Source organism: Calypte anna, chromosome 5A (genome assembly GCF_003957555.1).
Source record: "Calypte anna isolate BGI_N300 chromosome 5A, bCalAnn1_v1.p, whole genome shotgun sequence".
Lineage (NCBI taxonomy): Eukaryota > Metazoa > Chordata > Aves > Apodiformes > Trochilidae > Calypte > Calypte anna.
The window spans coordinates 6,598,783-6,618,042 of record NC_044251.1 but is presented as its reverse complement, the minus strand read 5'-3'; the positions used below and the strand labels follow the sequence as shown (position 1 = coordinate 6,618,042).

Genomic DNA, 19,260 nt, shown 5'->3' with positions numbered 1-19,260 from the left:
AAGAATTGGTTAATGTCTTCTGAGCTCTCACTGATTTAGGTACTATATGAAAATGGGGGAATATTTAATTTTACTATTATTAATAGTATCGTTACTACGTTACTGAAGTGTGTTTTCATTTGGAACTGATGATACATTCAGCATTCATAGATGGAAAAGTCAGTTAAAAAGTGTATTTTATTACACCTTTCATTTCAATAATTGAATTATTTCCAAGACCATCTGAAGTTTGAAATAATTATTCTGTAGTACTACATAATAACAACATGGGACCTTTTTGGGTGATTAAGAGAATGTTCTTTCCTCATGAGTTCTGCAAGCCAGGGTCTGATGGCCATGCCTAAGAGACTGTAAACCTCATTTCTATCTTATGCAAGTCACATGATCACTTTTATTCATGTGCTTATGATTTCATATCCCAAGTTGAAAGGGTGTAAGAACTATAACAGGTGTCCTGACTCAGTGCCTGTTCCTTGGCTTAAACTGTCAAGCATTCCCCTAATGAGCCGTAAAACTGGAACTCTCTTCACAGTGTGTTTCATGTTTTCCCTGAATTCTTCTCTCCTCTATCCAAAATGCTCTGTTTCTTGCCAAAGAACATTGACTGAGTATCACCTACTGAAACCATTAAAATACAGTGTTAATATTTAACTGCTTAGTTTTCTGTTGCTATGATTTGAAGAGTTTCTCTGACCACTTGCTGCATTTCAGGTTTAGGCAGCTGCTGGTTTGCCTTTGTCCCAGCAAATTCCCATCCCACAGACAGCAGCTCTGCAAGATGTATGGGAGTTGTTCAAAGGCAGATGATCCAAGTGTGGCAGCTGCACTGTGCTCTGAGAGGGACAGATCTGATTGTCCCCATCTCTTGTGACCAGGCATCTGAAAGCAGTTCCTGAACAATAGCCTGTGTGTGTCTGTGCATGGGGCTTTAGTCGTGTAACACATACGCTGCACTAGCTCTTGGACTCTATTTAAATTCTCAGTTCATTCCTTTGGGAGAGCAGATGAGTGGTTAGCACTTTCCAGGAATGTAATGGGCATTGTGGGAACAGTTAATAACCATGTGCCTTAACTGAAGCTGTTAACAAGCACAGGAGAATTTCATCTGGCAGTGAAATGAAGTGAGAATGGTGTGCGTAAGACCCGGTATGTGAGGGCTGCTTGCTCTGCCTGCCCCTGCAGGGTGAACCTGCCAGCTTCCACTCAGCTGGAATGAACAACAAAATGGACTCTATGGTCTAAATGTCTGTCATCTTTATCCTGCATGTGCATCATGACTGGCTGCACAGGATCACCACAACAGATGTGTTCAAATAAGTCAGTGACCTTCACTCTGTGTCTCAAGAGCCAATAATTTTTTTATCTAAGAAAAAATACATAATAACCCCAGGCCTCACTTCCATTGAGAAGACCAGAAGATGCCATAAGGTACAGCAAACTCATGGCAAAACAAATCAAATTAATTGGGCAAGAGTTAACTTTCCTGTTGAGTGTTTAGAAAACTTTGACAATCAGTAGCACCCTGTAAACACTGAACAATAAATTCTGGAGACACTACAGGGTATCCTTAATTTCTTTTCTGCCATGTTCTGGTCTCTCATTTCCTTCTCAATGTTTGACATACAGGGGGACAATCAAACCTTTCCTGGAAACAATTATGTAGGATGTCTTCCTTTTTATTCCACAACTTCTTTTACACAAACACTGGCCCTAGAACGTAGGGTCATGGTTTTATATCGTTTAGGGATTTTTTCTCCCTTTTCTGTTCCCTTACCATTTCACAGTAGCTCCTTCCTCAGACACTTCACACTCAAATTCCACTCTCTCTCCAACCATCACCATCTGGTCCTCCAGTGGGTGAGTGATCAGGACTGGAGGTTCTGGAAAAGAGACATTTATTGAAGCAGTATTCTGCAAGACTAAAGACCAAAGACGGAATTCACCACTCTGCAGGAAAAATCCCTAGCCAAATACATGGTGATGCTCTCTGGGTTGGAACTTAAAATTTAGTATGCTGTATCACATTATTAGTATTGTCAAATTACCTTTTTATATATTTTTTTCTTCATGAGACAGAATACAAATATAGGATGAATCAGATTTCATATGTATTTTGAACTTCTAAACTGGGGGTGTTAGGTTTTTGTATTACATCTGCTTGTAGGTTTGAGGCACATGTTTATCCTGAGTGGATTCAAATTTTTAAAGATCCTAGCCCTATTATTGGGAAGATGTAAATCACCTTCCAAATGAGAATTATTGGTAATTATTATTGTGCTTTTTAGTTGCAGCTGTAGGGAAAATTTTCCATAATTTAATCATAAGAAAAGTATCTACTTCAATAGATACCAGAATTTCTTCATGTTTCCTTTGCTACAAGATTAACTAATCTGAGAGTAGAGCAGGGGACAGTAATCCAATGTTAAATGTTAAAGGAGTTCTCTTCTTCTACTATTTCTCACCTTTTACAAATAATTCAGTGAAACTCTTCTCCTCCCCTACCACACATTCATATGCTGCGTCGTCAGCCAGGGAACAGTGGTTTATGGTCAGAATTCTCTTATTCCCAACAGCCTCAAAAATGTATCTGAAAAGAGAATCTAAGTGTAATTATCAGAAAGTAATTCTTTAGGACTCAGTGTCTTCCCCTACCTGTCTGAGAAAAATCTTTCTACCTTTTTTTTCTGACATAAGTGGCAAGGTTTGTTAAGACTCAGAGCCTGTATCTGGTGCAGTGGACAGCAGTAGTTTTTGAAAAGCTAGCGTAGGAAATTATGGTGAATTTTTCATAAAAGTGTAAAACATGCAAACTCCTGTGAATGCTGTTGGATGATTTGCTGACATTTAGGCATACAAAACTGGATTACCATTAAAAATGCTCTGTCATGACTTCAGCACAAAATCACTGGAAACTGGTGTTATAAGCAAGGTTCCCTGAAGTATATCCCATGCCAGGAGAAAGTAATTGTGAAATTTGGATATACCCATACAGATCAGAATATATAATATGAGGACTTACTTGCTAAGTAGGTAGACATAGGCATCAAGTTCCAGGTGTAGATATATAGAGAAGAGGAAAGAAAAAGAAAGTAATGAGAACAGAAAACTTACCCACAGATTGTAGTTTTGTTTTTTCCCCTCCCCCCCCCCCTTTTTTTTTCCTTTTTGTTTCTCTTTTCTAGAAAAAACTTGTTTTCCCACTGCTGTGTCTTGTTTGGTTTTGGATTACCCATATTTCTAGCTTACCTGCCACTCACTTGGATCTCCTGTCCATTCTTCAGCCATTTCACATCAGCATCTGGATTAGCAACTTCAACCATTAGTTTAATCTTTTGTCCTTTGTCCACTTGATAAGCTGGATCCAGTTTCTTGAGGAATGCTATGATGAAGAATGATTAAAAACAATACAACCAGTAACTTCATAATTTTTATACTTTTTAATTTTTATTTTTTACATTCTCTGTCAGGAAAGTAAATCTTTATTCCCTTTCCTGTTGTTTACTAGCATCTTAAACCTTCCTCACTTTCTGCATCCCTGTTTGCATTTTATTATTTCTGTCTGTTCTGCATCCTGTACTGTTTTCTGGTTTTTCTTAACACAGGATGAAAAGCATGCAATAGAAATTAAGGTAACCAAAGTAGAATATTTTAAATGAGAAGTTAATATGTACTTCAGCACATGCTACATAGAGTTACAGCTGTGTAGCAAAATGATATGGATCATTTCAGCACTAGTGAATGACACTTTGCCTTCTCTGTTTCAGACTTTAGAAAGAAATTAGTTAAAATTAGGTCATCAATACTTCACAAGACTAAAGAGGCTCAAGAATTCCAACTCTATTATCTCAATGGAAATTAAATTCTTTTACAGTATCAAACTGGACACAGCAACCAGTTTTAAGAGGGAGGGGAGTGGGAGCTGTTACTGTTTTATTCTCAAGGAAAGATAAAGGGCAAAGCAGGAGAAACCAGTAAAAAGTGCAAGATCAGAGTATCCAGATTCAGAGCCTGGGGTTTAGCTTTAATCTCTGGTAATCAATATTTCACATGTAAAGACTTTGCAACAGCTGGGATAAGGATCTGCTATTTCTCCTCTTCTTTTTTTCCTGTCTTCCATTCAGCTGAGGTTTGAAGAACTCCTGAAGAGAGAAACATATTTATTTAGAAGAAATAAAACTCACCAACCTGTACTTTTTTTCTCTTCCCTCTTCATTCGTTTCAGGCGTTTCAGCATCCCCCGTAGATCTGTGATTCCATACTGGAAAGCAATTTTCTCGTATTCAGAAGGAGGAGCTTTCCTCAGGATTTCCCAGACATCAGACTGTGCTTCAGATTTTGCTTCACCTCTGCAGAAAAATGATTAGAGTATCTAATTGCCATGCTTGAGAGGATTTTAAAACGGCTGTAGTCTTGACAAGGTACATAGTGGCTTGATGAAGCCATCTCTTGATTTAAAATTTAGCAAGCTAACTTTTTACTGTATTATTACCTAAAATAAATTATTAAAATAAATTATTATTACCTAAAATAAAACTGGTGACTTTATTTGTATTTATAGAAAGAGTGATTAAAATCCAATTGTTGCCTCAAGGGCTTTACTCTAATAACCAAAGCAAGTAGATATTAACTTCCCTTTAATGATGGGTAATGGATACACACAGAGACCTAATTTCCTGAGGGACAGGCGTGACACAAAACGTGTGACAAAGCATGGAACTGAACACCTTAGAAACACAGCAGTGTTTTTATGTGAGAAAGAAACAAGTTCTTTTCTACTCAGAATGTTGTTCTCTTCACTAAAAAGAATCACAGATTATTAAAATTGGCAAAGGAGAGAATGTTTACAATGTATTATTTTATAGTTTAAACAAAGAACTAGCAAGTGGAAGATGGAAGAATTAATGTTCAGCAAAACCAAGTAAAAATTTGGTTGTCTGGGTTTTGGGAAAGGCATTATTTTTCTGTCTTTATCTTTTTTTTTTTTTTATTTAAAAGATGATGGGTAGGAAAAGAAACTGGCATAACCTTACCGATTTGTTGAGCGCAGGAAGCTGCTGCACTCCAGAATGATGCAGGGAACAGTTTGGGAAAACACACAGCATCCCGATGGGCAAGAAAAGGGAATGGTGTTAATACAAAATATCCATGGATGTCATCCTGCCTTTAGCAGAACATGCCTGTGCTTAGTAGCAGAGAGATGAAGGAACTCATGCAAAAGCTTTGAAATAGGTTTAAGAAAAGTGCTTGTCTGTATAGAAACCAAGCTCACTCCCACTTTTGTACAGTTCCACTCTGCAAGTCATATTGTGGGTTTGAGCACCTATACTATGCTTATTCCTAATTATGTCTGATCACCTTATGGGAAAAAAATAGCTCTGCTTTACTCTATCATCATGGAGTTGTTGCCTGTCAGAGTCTGCATTTTGGTAAACAGGGGAAGGATGAAATAATTAACATTTTCTTAAAAATATTTTTAGGAAAAGGAGTTTTCTGTGGCTGTTGCTTCTGATAACACCAGAACCAAGCAGATTCCAGTGCAGCAGAACACAGCCTTGTAATGAAGCCATGGTAAACCCCAACAAGCAGACAAGTTATGAAGCAGGTAAGAATATTGTGAGAAATATTATGTCTTAAAAAGCATAGCTGTGGTCAGAATAAGTAGTGTGTATAATCAAATATTTCTGGTACTCCATTTATTGACCCCAAAAGGATTGCATATAAGGAGAGTGCTGTTTATTATAGTACTGCAGGTCAGGCTTGGGGTTTCCAGCACCCTTACATATTTCTTCAACAGAAGTGAAGCAAGAGAAGAGGTTCTTAGCTCAGTGAGTTTGATGTGAATCGTAGAATCATAGAATTGTTAAGGTTGGAAAAGGCCTTCAAGATCATCAAGTCGAAAAAGGTCTCCCCTTGGCCTCCTTTTCTCAAGACTAAGCAACCCCAGTTCCCTCAGCTGCTCCTCAATAGGCCTTTGGGCTAGACCCTTTGCCAGCTTTGCTCTTTGGACAACCTTTTGCAACTCAATGTCTTTCTTGTAGCAGGAAGCCCCAAACTGAACACAGTATTTGATGTACAGCAGGGGGACAATTCCTTCCCTTCTCCTGCTGGCCACACTATTTCAGATACAGGCCAGGGTGCTGCTGGCAGCTTTCAGTCAGCATCCCCAGGTCCTTTCCTGCCAGGCACCTTTCCAGTCACTTTTCCCCAAGCCTGTATCAGTGCATGGGGTTGTTGTGACCCAAGTGCAGGACCTGACACTTGGCCTTGTTGAACCATATAGAGCTGACCTCCATCCATCAATCCAGCCTGCCCAGAGCCTGCTGGAGAACCTGCCCAACACTCCTGCCCAATTTGGTGTTTTCTGCAGACTTAGAGAGGAAGCACTCAATCTCCTCATCATTGATAAAAACACTAAACAAAAACTGGCCCCAGAAATGAGACCTGGGGACTGGTAATGGCCACACATCTCTGGGTTTGGCCATCCAGCCAGTTTTTTTACCCAGTGAAGAGTCTGCCAGCCTAACCTATGAGCTGCCAGCTTCTCTAGGAGAATGCTGTGGGAGACAGTGTCAAAAGTCCAGGTTGACAACATCCACAGCCTTTCCCTCATCCATTGGGTGGCTCCCCTGGTCATTGAATGAGATCCAGCTGGTCAAGCAAGACCTGTCTTTCATGAACCCAAGATGAGTGGGCTTGATCCCTGGTTGTCCTCCACATGCCCTGTGAGCTTCTGTAGTTCTCTGGATCCTCCTTCCAGACCTTCTTGTGGATGGACATCACATTGGCAAACCTCCAGTCGTTTGGGACCTTCCCTGTTAACCAGGACTGCTGACAAATTTAGACTACTTTGGAGTGGTTTATCACTCACTAAGCACTGAGCTCTCTCTATCACACACTGAACTGATAGGTGTATCTGAAGTTTGGACTCCCTGTGATAAGTGCAACCTACTTATTGAGTATTTGCTTTGTTATAACAGTGCATCAGTATCACTCCAAAATTTAATCAGGATTACTCTTCTCTTTATATTTTTCCTGTGCTTCAGGGCAGCTACAAATATATATGTATATTTTTTAATATGTGCTGCTTTCTTTGTACTTGTACTATTACGATTTTGTTGAGCAAAGTGTATTTCAAAAGGAGATATAAAATCATAGGTAATAAGGAAGACTTAAGAGAGTCAAATACTATTTTCCCTCAGGCATTATATAAATACTGTTGGACCCTCTGCCTGTCTGCTTATTTGTATGGCCCTTTGTGTACACCCCTTTACCTGGAATTTTGCTGGTAGGATTTTTCATAGAGTTTTCAAATACCTTTCATGTGAGTAATTTTTAAATACATCATGGGAATAATCTTCCAGTTTGGAAGCAATTCCACAGTCTAGGATACCTCACTATTCAGAAGACTTCAGTGATTTTTGCTTTCTATCACCTGGTGTCATGGTTTTATCTGCCAGGACTGGTTTGGTGCAAGCTGGAACACAAAAATTTGATCATAAGTAAGAATAAAGTCTCTTCCTTCAAAATACTAATATTTTCTAATTCCAACGAAAGGCTTGTAAGTTGCGTGGAAAATGCAACTAAAAGCTAAAAACTGTAATCTATACAGTGTAGAAAGAAGCTGTGATGAAGTCAATAATTTCTTTCTTTGCCTCTGAACAAACATTTCTCCACCCCAGTACTCCACTGTTTTGCACTTGTTAAAACATTGTCTTTGATGCCATAAAGACACAGTCTCCACAGCTGAGCTGCACTTTTCCACTTCCCACAGGATCCAAGCAGTATACAAAAAGTAACAGAGCACTTGGACTCCTGAAGTTTCTCCCATCCTTACATTACTGTCCCTGATGTTGGGGATCTTTATTCAGAGTGATCACCTCATAGGTTAACTATGCATTTGGGGGCATTAGGGTGCAGCTTAGTGAACCTGCTGTAAATGGAATATGCAGCTGATGTGTTTTAAGCATATGTAGAGGGGTTAAAAATAGTTTTGTTCATCCCAGAGATGGCTCCTACCTATCCCATTACTGTCAACTGCTTGGACCCTGTCAGCTGTCACCTCCTTCAAGGTCTCTGCTCACTATCCTGTTTAATAGTTCTGTGACAGCTGTTCCCTTCTTCTTCCCAATGACCTCTCCTTGGCCCATGACATCTGTATGTCAACACCAGCTAATTAAATTACAGTGATAGGTGATACAGTAATAAATGAAGCTCTCTGCATTATAGTGGCAAGAATCATTGCCTTTGGGTTAAGGAGAATTTGGTGGGACAAAGAAAAAGTGGTAAAAGAATAATCTTCAATTCTGTATGTGTCCCCTTCCATGGCAGAGAGGTTGGAACTAGATGATCTTTGAGGTCCCTTCCAAACCATTCTGTGATTCTATGATTTGATAGACACCAGCAGGCATGTTATGTAAATCAATTTTATGGTTCTAATTTCTCTGATAATGTGTATTTAAGGAAGCAGGTTAATGAGAAAATCTGGAAAAAAACAATTACAATTTAAAACAGCTTACAAGGGAAGGTGAGGTAAAAAGCAAAGGACATTAAGAGCAATACATTGCTTCATATTGACAGATCCACCTTTAGTCTGTACTAACTGTTTAAAAGTATTTCTGTCTCAGAAATCAGTAGCTGATAAATTTCTTTGATACTGCCCAATTTTTTGTCATAAAAAAATAAGATAACATAAAGATAACAATGCATGCATAATTACAAAATAAATGGTTCTTATAGTCAGTCTGACCCATGCATTTATAATAAAATGAAATAGAAATCTTACTCTCTGTTGGCAAATGTTGAATCCAAAACATCCAGATGACAATCATGGTAAAAAAAGAAAAATGTTAAGTAGACAGATTATGAAAACAGATGTGGCAATGCAGGATGAGAATGGGTGAGGAAATTCCACCCAAAACAGTGAAAGTACAAGCAAGAAATAAGAACTAAAGTTGGAAGAGTACAAAATACTTATAAATTTATAGGGAACATAGAATATTTTTATATATAACACAAGCATTTAAAATATATACCACTGTATAATGCAATAGTAACATTTATGTATCTAATGAAAAGACTTGTCTGCTCAGTTCTCTGATATGAAATACTGTGACAACTTAGGACAGAAAATTTTTAATACTGCAGCATTATAGACAGGTATTGTAAATTGTTGTTCTGTTTTGGGTTTTCTAATGACCAGTGCTTGAAGCATGTGATTACCCTAGTCCCAGATTTTCCTATCTTGGAAAAGAGAATGTTGGTTTGTTTTTTTTTTTTATTGCTACTGTTGGGTTTTTTTGATTTTTTTGTGTTCCCCTCCAGCATAAACCTAGCAAAAATGCAGCAATTGCTGATTATTTTAGGAATTTACCACAATTACCTGTCATCCTTTTTTGGGTTAGACCTGCTTTAGGAAAACTGGAAAGATTCTCAATTTACATAACTTGGACTTATTCTAGTCCTAGTATTTTCAAGGTTGTTCAACAGAAGCTGGTTACTTTAGTTCTCTAAGTCTATAGATTTTTACTCACCTCTTTTTCAGAAGGGAAGTAAAATCAAACTCTCCACCTTCTTCCTGTCCCTCTGTACTGTACAGTAACAGAAAACCATAATTAGTTTCAGCAGGCAATGGGACTAGCTTGTGAGATTATATCCTTATGTAATTGATATATTTTTGTAGAAGAGGAGTAGGTGGGTTTAGAATAAGTTAGAACATGTACTGGCATGGAAGGTGATTTAATTAGGCTTTTTGTCTGTATTGGTCTTCACATAGGTTTAAGAAATATCTTTAATAAAGTTTGGTTTGAGGTTTGTTTTTTTTTTCCTCTACTGATAAAGTTGTACAGGGTATTAATTTGGTGGTTGGACTGATCTGGAATGTATTCTTTATTAGAAAGCTGTTGCAGAAGCTCTCCTTTGGAATCATTGGAGCTTTTGGGAAGCTGTAGTTTCAGGAATGTGGATGTTGTTTACAGTATGGGCAACATGTAACTGAACTTTTTCTGGGACTTCTTACAATCTAAAATTATTTTTTTTTCCCTGATACTTTCCCAGCCGTAATTGTTTCCTAAGTATCTTTTTGTTTCACATTTCATTATACTGGAAAAAATGTCACATCATGGGCTTGGGAGAGTGAAAGGAGGAATTCTGTGATCTGACTTTGGTTCTAAGATGAGACATAATATGCAGTTGTTCAAAAAGCATCATGGCAAGCAATGTGATGAATTGATTCATGAGAACAAGAAGCAAAAAGCTGTTTTTTTACATATTCTGAACGGAGAATGCATGCTGTTATTTTTGATATTCTGCATCAAACGTGTTTCAGGTGTGCTTCTTAACACTTCAGGTACAGATCTGCTCTGAAAACTTACCATAAAATCACTAAGATAATTACTTTGGGTTTAATTCCTGACAAAAAAGTTTCAAGATTTTGATATAAAGCTTCTGGGAATTACACTGGATTTCATGACTTGATTATTCAACTTAGTTGAATTAGTTGAATTTGCATTCAGACAGTTTAGAAAGCCAAAATGCATCTTCTTCATCTCAGTCTCCCATCATCATTTCTTTCATCTTGAGTATAAGAATCTAGTGATGCCATCTCACAGCATTCAGATTCTTCCAAGAGCAACACCTTATATTTAGTTCATGTTTTATAAACAGAAATTATTCTTTTCAGTTGTACTGGTGGTAGCCCATCATGCTGCTTCTGTCAATTCTCAGTTGATTCAGAGAAAATCAGTCTGGCTGGAGATGTCAGAATGTCAGGAAAACTCAGAAAAAAAAGTATGAAAAGAACTTAGAACAGTGAACATTTTAACAGTACTCTTAATAAAACCGAAGAGAAACAAATGCCAAGCTTCCTGTGCTGCTTGACAATGCAAGGTTAGAATAAGTAATTTTGGATCAGTGCAATTTTGATCATGTTGTGGGAAGAGATACTCTTATTAAGAAAATACCTTTTTACTTCTGTGATTGCTTTCTAGGTAGTGTACAGTACTGGAAAGGATAAGTTTCTGGTTATAATGCCAAAACAGAAAGATATAACCTTGGGAGTTGTGTTTCCTGCTTTCAGGAGATTTTTGATGTTTGCAGGCATAAAATGTACATAAAAATCAAAAGTGAAATCCCAAGTTTGCAAAGGGCTTCTTGTGCTTAAATATTCAAGAAATCAGAATCTAGAGCTGTGAATAACTAATCACCTTACTGCTTCCCATGTGGTACTCCAGTCATATTTTCAGGAAAGGCCAGCAATCAATGTTTAACTTTTTCTGAAGATTAAGACCCTAATGATTGCTTTAACATGCACAGAATTAAGTCTAATCTCAGAGTTCCTGTTTTCATTCCAGTAAAAGACACTGGGACAAGAGGGAGAGGGTGGGAATTTCAGTGATGCTGGGATGAAGAGTGTGCCAGGAAGCAACAGATTTTCATATGCATGTGTGTTGGTGTATTTCTGTGAGCAGTGGCAATTTTAGTCTGGATGTGCTCAGTAGAGAGGAAAATCTGTAAAACAGAGGGGGCAGACATGCATATAACTTGAAGTGACTTTTTTCATTTAACAGTGGTGAGAAGATGCCACTTGCCAAACACATGCCTTTTTTGTCCATGAATCTGCCTCTCTCTGAGCTATCAAACTGCTCTTTTCATTATTTATACTCATCTTGCATTGCAATTTGCTTGCATGTATTTGTCTCATATAAACACTACCTACTACAGACAACGATTTTTTTGGAATTTAAACTGCAGCTGGCTCTGTGGCTTTGTTGTTTTGTTTTGTTTTGTTTTTCCCTAAGCAGAGACAGGCAGTTTGTTGTTAGACTTGAATTTGTCTGCTGGCACAGACGGTGGCTACCTGAGAAAGGCTGAAGTCACCCGTCTGCCCCCTCCTGCCAGGCTCCTGAGTGAGTGCATCAAAGACAAAGCTTTAGATTTAAGAGTTCACTTCAAAATTTGGCTCCATTCCTATAGAAGAAACTGAAAATCTGAACAGCCTGAAGCTGCTCACGCTGTGTTCACTCTGAAAAGATTATAAATTATTTGAATTGTGCTCACTAAAAAAGAGACTCCTGAAGCTTAATTCCACTGCAGTGAAATAACAATGAAGCCATGGTGCTGAGTGGCCTCTAATTGCAATACAGCAAGGCCCCTCAGCTACCTGTAGAAGAATTTGACTGTGGAAAACTTCTGCAAGCCTTTCTTAGTTCCTTGTGATAGAGTGGTAAAAAAATTCCTGTATAAGAGTAGCACTTATGGGGAATAACTCAACAAATTGCCACAGATGATTTGTGTCCTGTGTTAGAGAAATGGATGTCTGTTGTAATGTTCTTGGTCTAGTTATTTTGCAAAAATATATACAAATTAAAACAGAAACTGAATTACACAATGGAAGAAGTACTCAACAGTGAAAAAAAAACACCTTGGCAATGTCTAACTAAAAGAAAACCCCCAATTTTGAAAACCAGTTTTGAAAATTTTAAAAATAGAAGTAAACATTATTCCACTAAGTCATGTATCAGTTCAGACAGCCTTACAGGTGTGGGAAGAACAGCCTTTTCAGCTCCAGTACCTTGGAGTTTTTAATATCTGAGACCTACCTTTATCTGAGTTTTTACACAGCTGCTTACAGTACCATAGTCTTCACACAATTAATATAATTATAGACTAGGAAAACTACAGTAAAAAAACCTGTATTAATGTTATCATTAGTATGATATGCTGTTTACAGAGCTCACCTCCTACTCCACTTCTTTGTTTAGCAAATGTTTGTATTAATGTACCTGTAGTTCCTCAAGCCAGACCAAAATGAGACCAGGGTCTGCACAGAATCTTTTCCTTCTCTATTGGTCTGCATCTGAAGTGCTCCTTACAGGTCTGGCAAAAAAGTGTTGGAAGTTCTTGGTAGGATTATAGACATTATCAATTGTATAACTGAAGACAAGCATGATTGTTATCCTAGTATAAAATCAAAACTTTCATGATTTATAGGAGCTGTACAATATTTTAACAGTAGAAAAAATTTTCTTAGTAAACATCCCTATTGTAGTGCTTGCTTCCACAACAGCCTTGCTGTCAGTTTTGTCTAGGAAAGTGATGAATCCCACATGGAAAAATAATCTGATCCACATTATTCCCTACTGTACATACGTGCGTCGGAAAGCAGTGCGAATATCCAAGTCCCCAGGTACTGGTGCTTCTGGTGTGACAAGAAGTGACAAACAGGAATAGTAGAGCAAGTCAAAATAATGCAGAAATACAGTGCTACTTCTAAAACTTCTCTTGCACACTTTGTTTCTCTCAAGTTCTTATTTTGTAAACTGTAATCAGTTACCTATTGAAAGATTGAAGCATCATCTTTAATATCACCCTTAATATGCATCATCTCTAATATCACCTTCACTCATTAGCTTTCTACATCCAGTGTTTTGTGTGAATGAGTTCTGTCTCATGCTTCATAGTAACATTCAGCATGGTGAACTATCTTATCTTGTCTGTTCTCCTGGTAAATTTTAGTTTCAGACTTCACAGGGTATTTGAGCCCTATTGAGAGAACCACTGTCTATAAACTGGATTATGATTGCTACTAATAAATTGTAATCCATTCTCTTAAAGCAAAGGTAAGTTCCTGGAAATATGCGAAGATGTTGCATGAGGAGAACTTTTTTACTCTGTTCTAAGCTTCTGTTCATATCACAGGATACTGCTACTAATGGAAATAAAACTGTTCTCAATCATAGCTCCTGGCTCTTAGGAGTCCTACAGCCAACCAGTGAAACTCCAAAAATGAACACTGCTGACTGAATACCTGCAATAAACTTTTGTCTTTGAACATGAGGCTCACTGGTTGCTGGATGCAAATTAACATTGCATCAAATTAACTGTCTCATCAACAGAACCAGTGAAACAAGAAATAGTCCAAACATTGATCTCTTTTAGGGGGCCCATTCTTATTCTGTTTTACCTATACTCATTCAGACTAAGGAGAAAGTGATTTTAAAATATACTTCATTTTTGATTGCTTATGAGCTTTTCAGTACAGCACATGTGAGAGTGGCATCAGGTCTTGTGTAAAATGAGTAATCTTAAAGCAACTTTATATCACAATGTGCTGCTGTGTGGCTTGAGTTTATCAGGAAGAAAGGAATCTGTGGTAGAGTCATGTATCTAAATCTTTGCATTTTCCCCCTTTCCTTCTTTGCAAGTATCCATTTTTATTACTGAGCTTTTGCTCAGGAGTGAACCTCTCTTATTCCAGTGGAATTAAGTGTTAAGAGAGAATGGAGCTGAAATCAGAATAAAGCCAGAGAAAAGTTGGGCTGATTTGAAATATTTCTGTATGTGTTCTTCACTAATATCCCAGTTCTGACTGGAATGATGTGCAAGTGTTACTTCTAATGCTCTGTATCTCTGCCAACCCATCTGTCAGTCCTTCTCTGTGGACCCCTCTCTCCCTGCAGCCCTTAAGCTCTGCACTTCAGATCTAGGTTTGTCTAGTAACCACTAGGTACCAGAGAAAATTGAAAAAGAAGTAATAATAAAAGGAAGAAACAAAGTTACAGGACTTCATCTCACCATTGACTGTCAGGTTGAAACTAGAACTATCAAACTTGTCCTTGGTAGACACCTCGCATCTGTACCCTCCTGCAAAAGTCATGTTTGCTTCTATGATTTCCATTTCAAAGGTGTACACCTAGAACAGACACCAGTGATAGAGTTCTTAAGTTAGAAAATGAAATTACGAAAGAAAGAGAGAATGCACACAAGGGATGAAATCTGTCTCTGTGTTCTTTTAGAATTAAGAACCCACTGAGCATATAAGTCATTACTGCCATAAAAATTACATCTAACCCTCCAGTTCTGCAGGAACAGCTGAAGAGTCCTAATGCAGGTGGGTCTTCAGAGGATACAACATTGTGTTAGAAAACTGGTCTGGTGTGCTGGTGTGAGCAGTCATCATATACACTAATTGCATGTGCATTGGAAGCAAGAGTAGAGCTGTCATTAAACAAATATCTCCTCTTCCCAATACAGTACACTTGAAAATTCAGTAAAAGCAGTGGCTATGTGAGCAATTCTGTTTCGTCCAGAAGAGGGTAGTAGTGGTTCATGTACCACACAGGATGGGACGTGACAGTACAGAGACTTCATTCCTGCGGGTGTGTCCTTAACACATTCGTGTTTCAAAGGGATCTTAAGATTTAAAGTAGTTCAGACAATGCAAAAGAACACTACATTTCCACACTAGTGGCTGCAAGCTTCATCTGTTAAAACCAGATTAGCTCATCCTTACATACCTGTCTGATTTATTGCTTTCTCTTAAATATAATGAGTATTTGTTATTCGAGAAGAAGGGGTAGGGAATACTGCAGTACAAAACTGCTCCCCCAGTCCTCCAGACATCTCATTTCATCACACATAAAGTACTGAAAGCTACACACAGTGCTGTACTTAGGCACAGAAGTCCACGTTTTGACCATACAGACAGGAGACAAGCACTACATAAGACTCTTGCATACCTTAATATCAAAACTTTCCTATATTAGTTTATATTTTTCCCAGATTAAAAATTAGCATCTAGAAGGCTGAAAACCTTACTCTGACGATTGTACCTTTTTATTTCTGTCGTAACTGTCATGTAGCTGGAGGTGTTGTCCCACTTTGCTTCCCAGGTCCATCCACTTTCCTTTGAACCATTTCACTGCTGGTTTTTTCAGCAGGCTCTCACCTGCTACTGTGGCAGTGAATGTGATGTTTCCACCTTTGTAAAGGAAGTAGGTTAAACAAGATTATGGATAGTGTTTCATTTATCTGTTATATGGCTGCTGTCACCCTGTACATGGTGAGCTAGATAGTTAAACAACAGGTACAGTTTGCAAACACTTGACTCACATTTTGTACTCACCAACAGTAACTTCTCCATCCTGGGGTCGTGTCAGAAAGAGCCCAATAGGATCCACAGGCTCTCCTGGTTGAGTCCCAGCAGGTGCAACTGAAATAAACATCAGAATTACTCATTAGAATTTTCTGCATCAGCTGCTGCTACAGCCTCCGCAGTGGATTTGTTAAGTAATTTAAAAATATCTCTGAAATTTCTTATTCTTTTTTTTTTCTTCCTTTTTTCTATTGTTCATCACCACTAGTCTGCTTTCAGCTACTGTCTCTAACCTCACTGACCCCAAGGATTCCCTTTTCCTGTTCTTCCCTTTTGTTAATGAACCAGACTTACACTTGTGTTAATTCTCTGTTACCTTCTGTGTTTTGGCTGCTTTCTACTGGTGGAGCAGGAGACTCTGAGGCAGCTGGGGCTGGAGCAGCTTCAGCAGGAATGACTGTCTCACTCTTTTCTGGAAAGGAATGTAAGCCAAGATTAGAGAAAGTCATGTTTCTACTTCATTTCTGAATAAATTTTGCAAAAGAACAGCTTTTAATATGTTAGGAAATGCAGAGAATTTGGGCAGGTTTGTCTGTAGCTTAGAGGATGTGCTGGAAGAAGAAGAGCCCTCCTGAAGCTGGATGATGAGGCTTTCTCTTTTGCTGAGAAAGAACTGATGCCTTGGTTTTTAAAATTCTATAGACTTGGTGTGTAGAAACTTGGCAGCTGATGAATCACACTATGTATTATTCAGGGGTCTAAATAGAAAAGATAATGAAAAATGCTGCAATTACTATTTTTGTAAACAGTTTTCTTATTCATAAGATTTTGTTTAGCTCTGCTGTTGGAAGGTAATGTTTCAAATACTATTACTGTGTGTGGCTTGGGAACGTCCCGTGGCTCCTGGGATTTTGTGGGCTCTCAGTTAACACATGACCTCACGGGCAAATCCAGACAAATGCATTTGGCACAACGGAGAAGACAGAAGTGTAGAAAAGATAGAAAAGGGAGTAGGAGTGAGCAGCTGGGACAGATGGAGGGAGATAGAATTTCTTGGAACAGATGAGTTGCAGAAGGGTTTTTTTTTCTTTTTCTATAGGTAGTGGAGCCACTTCCAAAGGACTTTGCCAACCTCTCACATAAATCCCATGTGCATTTTCCCAGCTATTTGCAATGTCTTTTTCACTGGAGATTTCTGGGCCTGTTATGGTGTGTGATGACTTGAGTGGGTCCTCTGTCTCAAGGGGAGGTTGATGTATCTGGATGGATTAGGATTCAATTTTTTTTTATAATGTAGAGCTGAAATTATTATTGTTTGTGAAAATTATTCTTTTACAACCTACTCGTAGTAATGTCTGAAAAAGAAGAAAGTTACCTGTGAACCTATGAATGTGATTCAAACCTGCTCAGAAAATTTAAGCCTTCTGCCTGAAGTTGTATTTGTGTCTTGAAAGGAAAGTGTGATTTTTAAAATTGTTATTATTTTAATTCTTAACTATAAAATTCTACCACTTTTGTCATTAGAAGGTATCCCATTGATCTTGTCCAAATAAATTTCAACTCAGTTTTAACAGGAAAGAGATAAACCTTAATATTACTGATGTAGAGTACATGCTCCCATTACTTGGATGTGTAGCTTTTAGAAAAGGCTTATTTTGAGGCATGTATATATAATATAGAGAGGAAAATTATCTCTCCTTTAGCGTCCTGATGTCTGAAAAAGTGCCTGTCAGAAGCAGGCACATTTAGATAACGATTCACTATCAAGTTTAGTAACTTATTTGTAGACTGTCAGCCTGTAGCAGACTAGTACAGTATAGCTAGTAAATTATGTACTTGTTCACTTTCAGGCTGGTCAGAAGGATTGTACTTTCATATGCTCTGACATCTGTTAAATTGTCCTAAACCATATTAGGATTTTTCCTTCCTCATAACCTGCCATGCACTGGCTTTTCATCTGGAAAAGGATGTATTGTCTGCTGTTAACTATTCACTGGGATCTTTTCAGCTTACCATAAGATCTCACTATCATCAAGTTGCGAAGATAAACATTGAGAGCAAAGGAGAGGATATAAACAATCTGATTTTAAGGCTTTTCACCAAAATAAAAAGGGAAAATTGAAAATAGCAGAAATGGTAAACGAGGGGACCATTTTGGAGAGAAAAAAGGAATTGGGGAGGTTAAAATGTTTTAAAAAACAAGAGATCTCAGCTATTCTCAACATCTCCAGAAAGTTTTCTTTAGAAAATTCCAGAAAATTTGGCTCTTCATAAGGTTTTTCCAGAAGAGCTTTTCAATTTCCCATTTAACTGATCTGTTAATGCATATAGAGGTGATATACAATTAATTCAAATGTTACAAAGTTTATTCAAGTCCCTCTTGAAATATATATTCTTATTAGCAGGTGATTTTGAGAATTTCTGGAATTACAGGAACAATTTCTGGAACATTACATCATAATTTGTAATTTTTTTCTTGATTGTTACAATTTTGTGTTTAAGTAAAACAAGATTAACAATAAAATTAAATAGAAGGCCTAAGATGCAGGCATCTTAGTTTAGGTCAGGTTAGGTTAGACAAACTTTGGTTTGTTTAGTTTTCAATTAATTTGAAAATAATTTGACATCGAATTCTAAAGAGGTGCATTGGAATTTCCACTGTGTGAAATTCTGACATCTGGAAATGGATGTCTGAGCCACAGGAAGTCTATTCCTCAGCTTAATATTAAAGAGTAGCTTTAAATAACTGGAGAAAACACTGCATTGCTGGCAGTGTTCAGTCATGAAGTCTGCATGCGGGACTGGAAATGCTGATTAAAGTAGCATTGCCTAGGGAAGACTGTACCTGGTTCCTTGACCTTGAGTTCAAATTTGACCTTGGAACTTCCAGCTATGACAGCATACGTCACATCATCTTCTTTTCCTACATTATTGATTGTCAGGGAGTGCTTGTTTCCTTCTGCCCTGATGACATATTTCTCACTGTCAGTGATGTCTGTGCCAGCTCGCTGCCACTTCACCTTGACACCGGATTTCTCTGTCTCTGCTTCAAACACAGCTGTGCTTCCTGCTGTCACCTCTGCTGTCTTTGGCTTCTTGCTAAAGGCAGAAACTAAAAAAAAAAAAGAGAGAGGGCTCACTAAAATCTGTCTTGCAATTGTGGCATGTCTGGTGTAGTCAGCTGTTGTGGCTGCAGCAGCTGCCTCCTTCCTCTCCCATCTGCCCAGGCAAGATATAAATCACAGTTTCCACAGAGAAAGTGTGAGTGCTCCATATTGTCATGAAACACAGGGCAATAGATAAGAAACTCATCTCACTGTCCAGCTTCTTTCGGTCTTTCCCCCCTAATGAGCTCTGCTTTTTCATAAGTGAATGTATTGATCTATGAC

The 19,260-nt window shown here is 38.0% G+C and overlaps 1 protein-coding gene across 1 annotated transcript in view; it reads right to left on the bottom strand.

The window, feature by feature from the left end:
- Window positions 1-19,260, bottom strand: part of MYBPC3 (myosin binding protein C, cardiac) — a 58,720-nt gene that overhangs the window by 30,431 nt on the left and 9,029 nt on the right. Inside the window, exons 2-16 of the mRNA XM_008498254.2 lie at window positions 18,717-18,983; window positions 16,248-16,343; window positions 15,902-15,988; window positions 15,609-15,757; window positions 14,572-14,689; window positions 13,147-13,195; window positions 11,855-11,899; window positions 9,531-9,587; window positions 8,783-8,785; window positions 5,031-5,054; window positions 4,186-4,346; window positions 3,247-3,379; window positions 3,020-3,022; window positions 2,463-2,587; window positions 1,775-1,880 (exon numbers count right to left, since the gene is read on the bottom strand). Coding sequence (XP_008496476.1) covers window positions 1,775-1,880; window positions 2,463-2,587; window positions 3,020-3,022; window positions 3,247-3,379; window positions 4,186-4,346; window positions 5,031-5,054; window positions 8,783-8,785; window positions 9,531-9,587; window positions 11,855-11,899; window positions 13,147-13,195; window positions 14,572-14,689; window positions 15,609-15,757; window positions 15,902-15,988; window positions 16,248-16,343; window positions 18,717-18,983 — 1,423 coding nt within the window. The remainder of the gene's footprint in view (window positions 1-1,774; window positions 1,881-2,462; window positions 2,588-3,019; window positions 3,023-3,246; window positions 3,380-4,185; window positions 4,347-5,030; window positions 5,055-8,782; window positions 8,786-9,530; window positions 9,588-11,854; window positions 11,900-13,146; window positions 13,196-14,571; window positions 14,690-15,608; window positions 15,758-15,901; window positions 15,989-16,247; window positions 16,344-18,716; window positions 18,984-19,260) is intronic.